Source organism: Somniosus microcephalus, chromosome 2 (genome assembly GCF_052327205.1).
Source record: "Somniosus microcephalus isolate GS21.2 chromosome 2, FLI_Smic_1.0, whole genome shotgun sequence".
Taxonomy (NCBI): domain Eukaryota; kingdom Metazoa; phylum Chordata; class Chondrichthyes; order Squaliformes; family Somniosidae; genus Somniosus; species Somniosus microcephalus.
This window is the reverse complement of record NC_140988.1, coordinates 92,401,992-92,416,060: the sequence shown is the minus strand read 5'-3', so window position 1 is coordinate 92,416,060 and position 14,069 is coordinate 92,401,992. Positions and strand designations below refer to the sequence as shown.

Genomic DNA, 14,069 nt, shown 5'->3' with positions numbered 1-14,069 from the left:
CCCTCCTCTGCTCCAAGAAACTTAGGTATTCAGAGGCGCTGATAAACTAAAGCTCAATTTTCTTACTGTCTACATAATGTCTGTTACAGTACTTCAGTTCGAAATTGGACAAATTAATTTGAGTGTGGTGGACCAGGTTTGTCATCATCTTTAATTTAGGTGTTTAAAGTGATTTTAAGGTGATCTATCTAATTGAGATATTTAAGATGATTAAAGGATATGATGGGGCAGATAGAGAGAAACTATTTCTTCTGGGGAGGCCAGAACACGGGGGGCATAACCTTAAAATGAGAGCAAGGTTGGTCAGGGGAAATTTCAGGAAGCATTTTCACACAAATGGTAGTGGAAATCTGGAAAACTCTCCCAAAAAGCTGTTGAGGTTATGTCAATTGAAAAATTCAAAACTGTGATTGATAGATTTTTGTTAGGTTAGGGTATTAAGGGATATGGAACCAAGGTGGGTAGATGGAGTTAAGATAATTGAATGGCAGAACAGACTCGAGGGGCTGAATGGCGGACTCCTATTCCTATGTTCCAATCTTAAAAATGGGAAATTTGAGCAGGGAGGACAGAAACCATCAAACAAATGTGACTGGGTATCTCTGTGTACCTCAAGTCACTTTGATACCCCAAATATTCAAGCTTTTCAAAAGGAATATCTATGTAAGGGGGCAGATATGCTGCAGCTACCAGTTTGAAAGTACATCTACACTGCAAGCTTGGTGTTGATGTGAAGCAGTTTTGGCTTCATACCGATATTAAACTTGTGTAGTATAAGTAAGTGTTAAGGCCCTAACAGACTCCAAAGCAAAGTGGAATGAGCCAGTCTCATTCCACTTTGCTGCAGTGTCAAGTTGACTGTTCAGGCTTCATTTACAGTATAACTACAACATTGATACAAAATGAAACTCCATGCACTAATGCTACATTTGTAGTTTAAGTGCACCCTGTAGTTCCAGCCAAGCAGAACTCTTGGTTACGTTGCTTGGTTCCTACCTGGCACCTGTGCGTGCATGGGCAAAGCTATTTCCCAAAAGCTAGAAATGGAAATGTAAAGAGACCAGGTAGGAGGGAATCCCTGCTCTCTAAACATTTAAATTAAGTTAAGGTAGGTTTACAAAATGTCCAGTTTGGTTGCTGAATCAGGATTTCTGCAGCTTGTCATTTAGCTGACTTGAGATGATTTACTGCAGCAGTGTATCCGCTTTCCTCAAATAATTGCTTGTCGAGCTGGGCTATATTTTTTTTTGTTCACTGGTGAGTTAGGCCTAGCTTGGTTTGAATTTTCAGTTACTTGTTCAGCAGTGTATTCCCAGACCTCTCCACAGTCTAGATCTCCCTGGGGTGGTTGAGGTGATAAAATGTGAGAACCTCTGCATTCTTCTGCAGTCTTGGCACCTCCATTATTATAAAGGTATTAGATTTATTAAAAATCTGTGCATCAGACTGATATAAACAGGAGCCACTCTTTCAGTGCCTTTTTATATCACTGGGAAATTGGGGCTGGCAGAGCTCTATGTACATCTACCCAAATGTGTGCAGAAAATGCTGATTACCAGATTCTAGTACACTTGTTAATGATTGAAAAGAGCTGACTAGACAGTCAGCTGTTTGTCATTTGATTGTAAATGGTGACACAGCATGCCACCATAACTTGTTGGATGTGCCTTGACTTCCGGATTTCGTCCAGTCCAATGATGTCACTTGCCACACATGCACCGAGCTTTCTGAGAAATCAACCAGGTGTAGGGGGAGGAGAGGGAGAGAGTTGTGCGGGTGTAAAGGGGGTGGGGTTGGAAGAACGTGATACGTCTCACCATCTGGATCACATTCTCGCTCTCAACCCCCCCCTTTAGACCTTGGATCACGTTCTACACCATCTCCACTGTGCCCGTGCTCTTTAGCCCCCCCCCCCCCCAACCGAGTTCCTGATCTCCACTCCGCTCCCCTCCTCCCTCCTCCAAACCCCACCCCACTCCTCTCCCTCCCTCCGCTCCCCCCTCCCTCCCTCCCCCCTCCCTCCGCTCCCCCCTCCCTCCGCTCCCCCCTCCCTCCGCTCCCCCCTCCCTCCGCTCCCCCCCTCCCTCCGCTCCCCCCTCCCTCCGCTCCCCCCTCCCTCCGCTCCCCCCTCCCTCCGCTCCCCCCTCCCTCCGCTCCCCCCTCCCTCCGCTCCCCCCTCACTCCGCTCCCCCCTCCCTCCGCTCCCCCCTCCCTCCGCTCCCCCCTCCTTCCCCTCCCCCCTCCCTCCCTTCCCCCCGCTCCCCCCCCTCCCTCCGCTCCCCCTCCCTCCGCTCCCCCTCCCTCCGCTCCCCCTCCCTCCGCTCCCCCCTCCCTCCGCTCCCCCCTCCCTCCGCTCCCCCCTCCCTCCGCTCCCCCCTCCCTCCGCTCCCCCCTCCCTCCGCTCCCTCCCTCCCCTCCCTCCCTCCCCTCCCTCCCCCCTCCCTCCGCTCCCCCCTCCCTCCGCTCCCCCCTCCCTCCGCTCCCCCCTCCCTCCGCTCCCCCCTCCCTCCGCTCCCCCCTCCCTCCGCTCCCCCCTCCCTCCGCTCCCCCCTCCCTCCGCTCCCCCTCCCTCCGCTCCCCCCTCCCTCCGCTCCCCCCTCCCTCCGCTCCCCCCTCCCTCCGCTCCCCCCTCCCTCCGCTCCCCCCTCCCTCCGCTCTCCGCTCCCCCCCTCCCTCCGCTCCCCCCCTCCCTCCGCTCCCCCCCTCCCTCCGCTCCCCCCCTCCCTCCGCTCCCCCCTCCCTCCGCTCCCCCCTCCCTCCGCTCCCCCCTCCCTCCGCTCCCCCCTCCCTCCGCTCCCCCCTCCCTCCGCTCCCCCCTCCCTCCGCTCCCCCCTCCCTCCGCTCCCCCCTCCCTCCGCTCCCCCCTCCCTCCGCTCCCCCCTCCCTCCGCTCCCCCCTCCCTCCGCTCCCCCCTCCCTCCGCTCCCCCCTCCCTCCGCTCCCCCCCTCCCTCCGCTCCCCCCCCCCCCGCTCCCCCCCTCCCTCCGCTCCCCCCCTCCCTCCGCTCCCCCCCTCCCTCCGCTCCCCCCCCCCTCCCTCCGCTCCCCCCCCCTCCCTCCGCTCCCCCCCCTCCCTCCGCTCCCCCCCTCCCTCCGCTCCCCCCCTCCCTCCGCTCCCCCCCTCCCTCCGCTCCCCCCCCTCCCTCCGCTCCCCCCCTCCCTCCGCTCCCCCCCTCCCTCCGCTCCCCCCTCCCTCCGCTCCCCCCCTCCCTCCGCTCCCCCCCCTCCCTCCGCTCCCCCCCTCCCTCCGCTCCCCTCCCTCCTCCCCTCCCTCCCCCCCTCTCAACTCTCCCACCTCCCTCCACACTCCCACTCCACTCCCCCTCCCCCTCCCTCCTTGATGACATCACCGTTGCTGGACACTGGAGATCCCTTAGACTTGGGGCCAAAATCAAATTAATGTCAGGAAATATGAAACCGATGCCACAGAGATCGCTAGATCTTTGTGGGCAGCTTGCTTTGGTGTTGGCGGCGATCACTGTCACTTTACCGCTGACCACAAATGCAGGGTTTCAATGATGGATGGGCTGAGGTATGGCAGAGATATCCTTTGTTGTGCTCAATGGACTACTTTTGTTCCTTCGCATTTTAAAATTCTCATCCTCATTTTCAAATCCCTCTATGGCCTCACCCATCCCTATCTCCGTAACCTCCTCCAGGCCCACTACCTTCCAAGATCTCTGCTACTCCAATTCCGGCCTCTTGCACACCCCCAATTTTCATTGCTCCACCATTGGCGGCTGTGCCTTCAGTTGTCTGGGCCCTGAGCTCTAGAATTCCCTCCCTAAACCTCTCCGCCTCTCTTTCTTTCCTCCTTTTGAGACTCTCCTTAAAACCTACCTCTTTGACAAAGCTTTTGATCACCTGTCCTCATGCGGCTCGCTGCCAAATTTTGTTTGCTAATACTCCTGTGAAGCGCCTTGGGATGTTTTACTATGTTTAAGGCGCTATTTAAATGCAAGTTGTTGTTGATGGAAAGAAATACACAAAATACTGCCAAAAAAATTGTGGGGAAAAAATCAACCACAGAATCTTTTGTATGATATGCTTATGTGCAGCTTTTAAAATTGAATGTAGCCAGTCAAAATGGATGATTTTCAAAATTGCAAGATAGCTGCAGGCACCACCTGTTCTGCCTGTTGGTATTTTCTGTAGATAAGCTGTACTTTGAACTGATGTGTTAATTGGAGATTATTTGCTTGGAATGCAAATAGTCATGGCAGGTGCCAATGGCTTAAAGGCTGATGGTGGGTCTACATGGTGTGATATTCTTTTCTGCCAGACTGAGATGTGATTTTCTTTTGGTCAGGTTCTTGAACACTTCTCCGACCACCTCTCAGTATTGATGTTTGTATCTGTGAAGCATTTTGTGGCATTTGAAAGGAAAGGACTTGCATTTATATAGTGTCTTTCATGACCTCAGAACATCCCAAAGCGCTTTACAGTCAATGAAGTACTTTTGAAGTGTAGTAATATGGGAAACGCACATCTAATTTGCGCACAGCAAGGTTCCACAAACAGCAATGAGACACATGACCAGAAGATCTGTTTTAGTGATGTTGATTGCGGGATAACTATTGGCCAGGACACTGGGAAAACCCTCCAGCTCGTTTTCGAATAGTGCCATGGGATCTTTTGCATCCACCAAGAGGGCAGATTGGGCCTTGATTTAATGTCTCATTCGAAAGATGGTGTACACCTCAAATAGTGCAGCACTCCCTCAGTACTGCACTGAGGTGTCCGCCTGGATTACGTGCTAAAGTCTACTACAGTAAAGATGCTATATAAATGCAAATTGTTGATTTAATCTTACACCAGCGTGGGAGCACCGTCATCAAAAGGACTACCATAGTTCAAGGAGACCCATCACCTTGGGGCAAGTAGGGATGGGCAATAAATGCGGCCTTACCAACATTACCTACATGCCGAGAATAATTTTTTTAAAACATAGCTGCACCTTTGAAAACTGCATTTTAATATTAGTGTTGGATTAAATCCACCTAATGCTGTGGTATTGCATGAATCAAATCTTGCTGGCTGTGATCGTTTATACTAAAGTTCATGATAATTGTAGTGTTATGGATTTAATTAAATTAAGTAGTTGTTAGTACATTAAGTTTTGTGTCATGTGCTTATGGTCTCAACTGGGGTATGAGTTAATAGTAAATCTTTACAGTCCAATATCTATTCACATGAAACCAGTGACTGTTAGCCCCTAAGTGAGTCCATTTATATAAGACAACTCCTGAAGCCAACAGCATTGTGTAAAGTGCTAGACAAAATGATCAAACCTGACCCAATTTTTCCTATTCGATTTAATTCTTCCAACAAGTCTTTACTGCTAAATAGAGTCATCTCTGGAAACCTAGATTAAAGGCTTTTTCCAAGAAAGAGCTCGAGGAAGAAGTTGGAGAATTGCTTTGTCACGTACTTTGAGAACTTTTTCAGTAAAAAGAACTTTTTATTGTTCTCTGCGATTTATCTGTGAAATGGGCAAATTGACCTTTTGTCCACTATTTTATAAAGTTTTATGTGGTTATTTTACTTTATTGCATTTAAAGTTTGAGTAATTTATATGAAAAAAAAACATAATTGTATCCTGCGCAGGTCTTGTGTGATGCAATACAATACTGATGCACTTAAATTGATAGACGTACTGAGAACGCTACATATATTTTAGTTTTACAATTTACCGCAGTTGAGTTAATTACTAAAGCAAAATACTGCGGATGCTGCAAATCTGAACTAAAAACATAAAATGCTGAAAATACTCAGCAGGTCAGGCAGCATCTGTGGAGTGAGAGAAACAAAGTTAACGTTTCAGGTCGATGGCCTTTCGTCAGAATTGGTCCGAAGAAGGTCATCGACGTGAAACGTTAACTCTGTTTCTCTCTTCACAGACGCTACCTGACCTGAGTATTTCCAATATTTTCTGTTTTTATTTGGGTTAATTGTTAAACTGAGGCTAGACTAGCTTTTGCACACTCATTCATGAGGAATGAGGTATGCTCATAGGAAGCATTCTACAACCATTCAAACGGACTATATCAAAAGCTCAAACTTTACGAAAACATTTAAGATTGCAACAGTATTCATGTCTATTCAGTGTAAAGTACTGCTAACTTTGATATAGTCTAATATTCCTATGCTGCAGTGTAGTTGCAACATGTGTTTCGGCATTTTTGGAAGTATTAGTTTACACTATGAAAGTTCTCCGTGATTGACTGCTAGTTAAAGGAAGAACTCAGTCAAAGTTATCAATCATTATTTGTGTCTGGTTTTGCAATGCTTTGGGTACAGAAAATTACTGCAGACCACCCAGTTTCTAAAAAATTAGAGCACAACAATAAAGTTCTTTCTAATCCTTTCAAATTTATATCCATTCCATAAATACATAGTCCCCATAATTGTAATCTCATATACATTACTTCATTTAGAAGAGAATTATAGCTAATATATGGAAAATTTGATTCTCCCTTTGAAGAAAATCGGACACGGGGATTGTGCCATAATTTTACAAAATAAATTGGGGTTTATTTGACTGGCTTTTTTAGGATGGAGAGGAGGCAGAAGGCTTGAATTATACTCTAGAGTGATTTGAAGTGTTAGTATCTAAACAAGTGATATATTTTATAATACATAATGCCTGGACCCGTGAAAGGGCTGTTAAAAAACAAATAAGGTTCCTCTGATGTCTTAGTGGGCAAAGGCATCTGGTGAAATTGCACTATACAAATCAGGTAGGTCCCATATTTGATGCCCAGTCTCTGCTGAATTGGCTGATCTCAGCCAGGGTGGCATTAAGGGCTCTACAGTTATCTGCTCTGCGCTTGGTTAAGTGTGGGGGGGGGAGGGGGTGTGATTGATTTGGCCAGGCTATTGCTCTGAATTGCTTTCCAGAAATCCTGGTGGGAAGTACATGTGTGTGGTTGTTTGATTGAGGACAGGCTTGAGGCCTGGAGGCCCCACACAGTCAATTACTCTACATTCATTTTGATTTTAATAGGTTTCAATGTATATCTGTTGAGAGCTGGTTTAAAAAAAATTGCAGCTGTCCTCACTACAGGCAGCACCTGACCGCTATGCCATCTATTTCTGATGCCTCAGTTACTGGGATTAATTTGTTTATTTTTCTAGACGAAAAACAACTGTGAAAACCCTGTGTATTTATGCAGACTACAAATCTGATGAAAGCTATACTCCAAGCAAGGTCTCTGTCAGAGTGGGAAACAACTTTCACGACCTTAAAGAAATGCGGGTATGAATTTACCACATCTTTCTTCATAACATTTGTCTTGATAGTAAAGTCTTTCCTTTGTTTTAGAGCTCCTCAGACCAGTGATATCCAAACTTTTTGTCTTCATGGCCTGCATAGGTGTATACCAACGAACCTTGGGCACCACATATGAAGATTAAATTCATGTTCCTGTTAATTTATATATATCTCAAGTATTGTGATATAGGATTTTTTTTCATTAGTTCATGGGATGTGGGCATTGCTGGCAATGCCAGCATTTATTGCCCATCCCTAATTGCCCTGGAGAAGGTGGTGGTGAGCCACCTTCTTGAGCCGCTATAGTCCGTGTGATGAAGGTACTCCCACAGTGCTGTTAGTGAGGAAGTTCCAGGATTTTGACCCAGCAATGATGAAAGAACGACGATATATTTCCAAGTCAAGATGGTGTGTGACTTGGAGGGGATCTTGGAGGTGGTGGTGTTTCCATGCGCCTGCTGCCCTTGGCCTTCTAGGTGGTAGACGTCACAGGTTTGGAAGGTGTTGTTGCAGAATCCTTGGCGAGTTGCTGCAGTGCATCTTGTAGATGGTACACACTGCAGCCACAATACTCCAGTGGTGGAGGGAGCAAATGTTTAAGGTGGTGGATGGGGTGCCAGTCAAGCGGGTTGCTTTGTCCTGGATGGTGTGGAGCTTCTTGAGTGTTGTTGGAGCGGCACTCATCCAGGCAAGTGGAGAGTATTCCATTACACTCCTGACTTCTGCTTTGTAGATGGTGGAAAGGCTTTGGGGAATCAGGAGATGAGACACTTGCTGCAAAATACCCAGCCTCTGACCTGCTCTTGTAGCCACAGTATTTATATGGCTGGCCCAGTTAAGTTTCTGGTCAATGGTCACCCCCAGGATGTTGATGGTGGGGGTAATGCCATACAATGTCAAGGGGCGGTGGTTAGACTCTCTCTTGTTGGAGATAGTTACTGCCTGGCACTAGTGTGGCACAAATGTTACCTGCCACTTACAGTCCAAACCTGAATATTGTCCAGGTCTTGCTGCATGCAGGCACGGACTGCTTCATTATCTGAGGAGCTGCGAATGGAACTGAGCACTGCAATCATCAGTGAGCTTTCCTATTTTTGACCTTATGATGGAGGCAAGGTCATTGATGAAGCAGCTGAAGATGTTTGGCCTAGGGCACTGCCCTGAGGAACTCCTGCAACGATGTCTGCGGCTGAGATGATTGGCTTCCGACAACCACAACCATCTTCCATTGACCCCAGCCAATGGAGAGTTTCCCCCCTGATTCCCATTGACTTCACTTTTAATAGAGCTCTTTGATGCCACACTCAGTTAAATGCTGCCTTGATGTCAAGGGCAGCCCCTCTCACCTCACCTCTAGATTTCAGCTCTTTTGTCCATGTTTGGACCAAGGCTGTAATGAGGTCTGGAGCCAAGTGGTCCTGGCGGAACCCAAACTGAACATCGGTGAGCAGGTTATTAGTGAGTAAGTGTCGCTTGATAGCACTGTCAACGACCCCTTCCATCACCTTGCTGATGATTGAGAGTAGACTGATGGGGCAGTAATTGCCCAGATTGAATTTTCCTGCTTTTTGTGGACAGGACATACCTGGGCAATTTTTCACTTTGTCGGGTAGATGCCAGTGTTGTAGCAGTACTGGAACAGCTTGGCTAGAGACGCAGCTAGTTCTGGAGCACAAGTCTTCAGCACTAGAACTGGGATGTTGTCTGGGATCCTGTACGCTCTACCATTTCTTGATATCATGTAGAATGATTCGAATTGGCTGAAGACTGTCTTCTGTTATGGTGGGGGCCTCAGGAGGAGGCCGATATGGATCATCCACTCGGCACTTAGAAACATAGAAGATAGGAGCAGGAGTAGGCCATTCGGCCCTTCGAGCCTGCTCCCCCATTCAATGAGATCATGGCTGATCATCCAAATTCAGTACCCTGTCCCTGCCTTCTCCCCATATCCCTTGATCCCTTTAGCCTTAAGAAATATATCCAACTCTTTCTTGAATATATTTAATGAACTGGCCTCCACCGCCTTCTGTGGCAGAGAATTCCACAGGTTCACTACTCTCTGGGTGAAGAAATTCCTCCTCATTTCAGTCCTAAATGGCCTACCCCTTATCCTTAGACTATGACCCCTGGTTCTGGACTCCCCGACCATCGGGAACATCCTTCCAGCATCTAGTCTGTCCAGGCCTGACAGAATTTTATAGGTTTCGATGAGATCCCCTCTCAATCTTCTAAACTCCAGTGAATATAAGCCCAATCGACACAATCTCTCCTCATACGTCATTCCTGCCATCCCAGGTATCAGCCTGGTGAATCTTCGCTGCACTCCTTCCATGGCAAGAACGTCCTTCCTCAAATAAAGCGACCAAAACTGTACACAAAACTCAAGGTGCAGTCTCACCAAGGCCCTGTACAACTGTAGCAAGACATCCTTGTTCCTGTACTCGAACCCTCTTGCTACGAAGGCTAACATTCCATTTGCCTTCTTAACCGCCTGCTGCACCTGCATGCTTACCTTCAGTGACTGGTGCACAAGAACACCCAGGTCTCTCTGCACTTCCCCTTCTCCCAATCTATTGCCATTCAAATAATAATCTGCCTTCCTGTTTTTGCCACCAAAGTGGATAACCTCACATTTATCCACATTATAGTGCATTTGCCATGTTTCTGCCCAATCACCTAACCTGTCCAAATCGTACTGGAGTTTCATGACCTCCTCCTCACAGCATACCCTCCCACCCAGCTTTGTGTCGTCTGCGAATTTGGAGATATTACATCCAATTCCCTCGTCCAGATCATTAATATATATTGTGAACAGCTGGGGTCCTAGGACCGATCATTGCGGTACCCCACTAGTCACTGCCTGCCACTCGGAAAACGACCCGTTTATTCCAACTCTTTGCTTTCTGTCCGCCAACCAGTTCTCTATCCAAGTCAATAACTTGCCCCCAATCCCATGTGTCTTAATTTTGCACACTAATCTCTTATGCGGGACCTTATCGAAAGCCTTCTGAAAGTCCAAATACACCACATCCACTGGTTCTCCCTTATCTATTTTACCAGTTACATCCTCAAAAAATTCCAGTAGATTAGTCAAGCATGATTTACCTTTTGTAAATCCATGTTGACTTTGTCCGATCCTGTCACTGCTTTCCAAGTGCTCTGCTATTACATATTTTATAATGGACTCTAGCATTTTCCCCACTACCGATGTCAGGCTTACCGGTCTATAATTCCCCGCTTTTTCTCTGCCACCTTTTTTGAATAGTGGGGTAACATTAGCTACCCTCCAATCCATGGGTACTGTTCCAGAGCCTATCGAGTTCTGGAAGATGACCAGCAATGCATCCTGGCTGAAGGCGGTTGCGAAGGCCTCAGTCTTGTCTTTTGCACTCATTGAGGATGGGGATGTTCATGGAACCTCCTCCTCCTGTTAATTGTATAATTGTCCACGTGGCAAGACTGCAGAGCTTTGATCTGATCTGTTGGTTGTGGGATCACTTAGCTCTGTCTATAGCATGTTGCGTCCACTGTTTAGCATGCACATAGTCCTGTGTTGTAGGTTCACCAGGTTGGCACCTCATTTTTAGGTACGCCTTGCGTTGCTCCTGGCATGCTCTTCTATACTCCTCATTGAACCAAGGTTGGTCCATCTTCAGCCATAAGTGGATGAGTGCAGCTCCAACAACACTCAAGAAGCTTTACATCATCCAGGACAAAGCAGCCCGCTTGATTGGCGCCCCATCCACCACCTTAAATGTTCACACCTTCCACCACTGACGCACCGTGGCTGCAGTGTGTGCCATCTACAAGATGCAGTGCAGCAACTTGCCAAGGCTGCTTCAACAACACCTCCCAAACCCGCGACCTCTACCACCTAGAAGGACAAGGGCAGCAGGCGCATGGGAACATCATCACCTCCAAGTTCCCCTCCAAGTCACACACCATCCTGACTTGGATATATGTTACGGTTCCTTCATCGTCGATGGATCAAAATCCTGGAACTCCCTCCCTAACAACACTCTGGGATTACCTTCACTACACGGACTGCAACGGTTCAAGAAGGTGGCTCACCACCACCTTCTCGAGGGCAATTAAGGATGGGCAATAAACGCTCAGTGATGCCCACGTCCTATGAATTAATTTTTTTTTAAAAGGACGTCAAGGTAGCAAACCGACTGGTTCAACTTGAGACTATGGCCGAGGAGTGGGATAGGCGGGGGTCAAATACGATGGCTTTGGTCTTACAAATGTTCAAAGGAAATTGTGGCTCATCCAGGACTGCATGTCGGACAAGCAGCCTTAAAGCACAAGAGTCGGCGAGGTTCAAGAGAGGTGTGGGGAGGTAGAACTCGGTGTTGTCACCGTACACGTGGAACTGACTCCATGTCTCTGGCTAATGTTGCCAAGGGGCAGCACTGAGATTCGGAAGAGGAGGGGGCCATGGATTGATCCTTGGGGAACTCCAGAGGTAACAGTGCAGTGAGAAAAGCCACAGAAGAGTCGCTAGTATTTATAATAATTCTTTGCCAGCGTGTAAAATTGAGGTTCCATTTGTGTATATTTAAAATTGGTAATTTAACAAATTGAGAGTTTCCTCATTAATTTAATTCATTCAAATGTGATCATTATCCACTAGATGTCACTGTGCTACAAAAATTCTTTTCTGTATATTTCACAATATATAAAATTAGAATTCATCCTATTTTGAGATGCTTTGTAGAGTATTCTTTTTGGGGAAAGATGTGGTGGTGATGCTGGGTGTGATGTGTCATTTGTGCACTGACATTTTCTCCAATTTATCAATTTCTGACTGGTTGATAAAAATGACCCATGGTTGGGGGCAGTGGGGAGTATGGGTTGGTTCACTGTACCTCATCCACTGACCTTTTGAGTAAATGCTGGAGACATACATAGCTGACTAACCACAGTCAGTTTGTGCCTGCACTGAGAATATAGATTGAATTTCTTTTCACCTCTGGGTGGTCGTTTTTGGCTGTCAAACGATGCCTAACCTAGTATCAGCTGAGTGCTGCTGTAAAAGGTATTTTAAAATGCTACTAGAGATATAAGAGACATTAAAGTGGAATTACTTTAAATTGAACTCCTATGGAGTGCTAATCCCATTTTAATTAACCTGACTTGATAACATACTCAGAAAAGTGATGGTTGCACTAACTCTGTTTAAGTAAGCAGGTGGGTATTTGTACAGGGTTGGTTTTTGTCACGCCACAAATCTTCTTATTCTGTTCCTATAAAGACCATCAGTAGAATGGAGCAAGTCCTGTGAAGATTACTTAGCCTTGCCACAAATGTTTGTAGGAAAAGGTAAATATAGCTGAGAAAATACATTGATAGTAATTCCTTCCCTTTCTTCCCCTCCTCCCCATTTTGTTAAGTACTATAGCTCTTTAATTGTACTGTACAGTAACACTAAATTAAGACATTTACTACAGGTACTTTTTGCTAAATCCATTCAATTCATTGTGCAATGAAAGTAGGTTTATGCTTTGTAACACAGAAATCTGGGGGCTAATTTTTCCTGTCCATTCCTTCTGCCCCAGTGCTGGACAAGATCAGCACACCTGAAGTTTGTATACCTATCCAAGCTCAGGTACACCGGTATTTCCTGTCTCAGGCCATTAACTCGGCTCGGGGCACCCCTGGTGCAGGCCCGCCCCCCCCAGCAGGACCTAGCATCAGAAAGAGGGAGGAAATTAGAATGCAGCTGCAGGCCTGAGCTTTGTGCTTGGGAATGGACATTCCCCAGGGCAAAGGTCAGAAAAGTTGGCCCCTAATGTTAGCCACCATAACAATGACGCACAGCCGGGTATGTCATATGTCCACTCAAACTTGAATTTAAATGTTTACTTGGTATTGCATAAATATTATACCTCACGACTACTGATGTGAACCAATATTGACATAACCCAAGGCTCCAAATAGGTACAGTACATGTGGAATTTTATCAATCTTCTGTCAGGTAGTCCAATCTACTCTGTTCAAATATATCACATGAAATAATTCTTTCACCACCGTACCAGAAAAGTATTAATTTCACTGAGTGTGTCCAACACTATAAATGTTTAGGTAAGGAGCTTGAGCCTTAAGTAAAAGGAACTCCTTGATATTTAATGTATATCTTTTATAAAATTTGAGAGTTGTTGAGTATAGTTCTGAGGCTCTTGAGTGTTGTAAAACTAGGTAGTGCTGGCTGTGCAATTCTTTTCTTTTTGAGTGTAGTCTCTCAAACTCCCATCATACACTGAGCACTTCCCTTAAAAAGGATCGTTAAGCATCCCCCCCCCCAAAAAAAATTAAGTCTACATCTGCTTGAAACTGCTGAGAGTTGTTGAGCAGCCAAACACACAACCAATGAAGCTGAGGTGCATTGTATTGTTAACCAAGATATCCCTTACAATTTATAAAATCACAAATTTAGTAATCAAATTAATCTAATAAAAATGTGAATACATTCCATGTTTTGTGACTACATTTTTGATAGTGTCAGGGTTTAACACTGGAATAACAACAGAAAATGCTGGAAAAACTCAGCAGGTCAGGCAACATCCGTGGAGAGAAATTTGAGTTGACGTTTCGGGTCGAACCCTTCTTCAAAACTGGAAAGAAAAGAAACTAGATCGAAGGCAGGGCTGCGATCGGACAAAAGAATAAAAGAAACAAAAGAAGTAAAAGAGATTAGAAGCTAGACGAGATGGTAATAGGCTGAGATTAGGTGTAAAGTGTACTGGCAGGGCAAAAGATAGCTGCCAGGTGTGAGAGAGAAACAAAAGGAAAGGG

At 46.5% G+C, this 14,069-nt stretch overlaps 1 protein-coding gene across 7 annotated transcripts in view; it reads left to right on the top strand.

Annotated features, from left to right (window-relative positions):
• anapc10 (anaphase promoting complex subunit 10) overlaps positions 1–14,069 on the top strand; it is a 50,635-nt gene that overhangs the window by 26,423 nt on the left and 10,143 nt on the right. For all 7 annotated transcript variants that reach the window (XM_086011150.1, XM_086011126.1, XM_086011160.1 and 4 more), the window contains one exon: positions 7,136–7,256. In XM_086011150.1, coding sequence (XP_085867276.1) covers positions 7,136–7,256 — 121 coding nt within the window. The remainder of the gene's footprint in view (positions 1–7,135; positions 7,257–14,069) is intronic.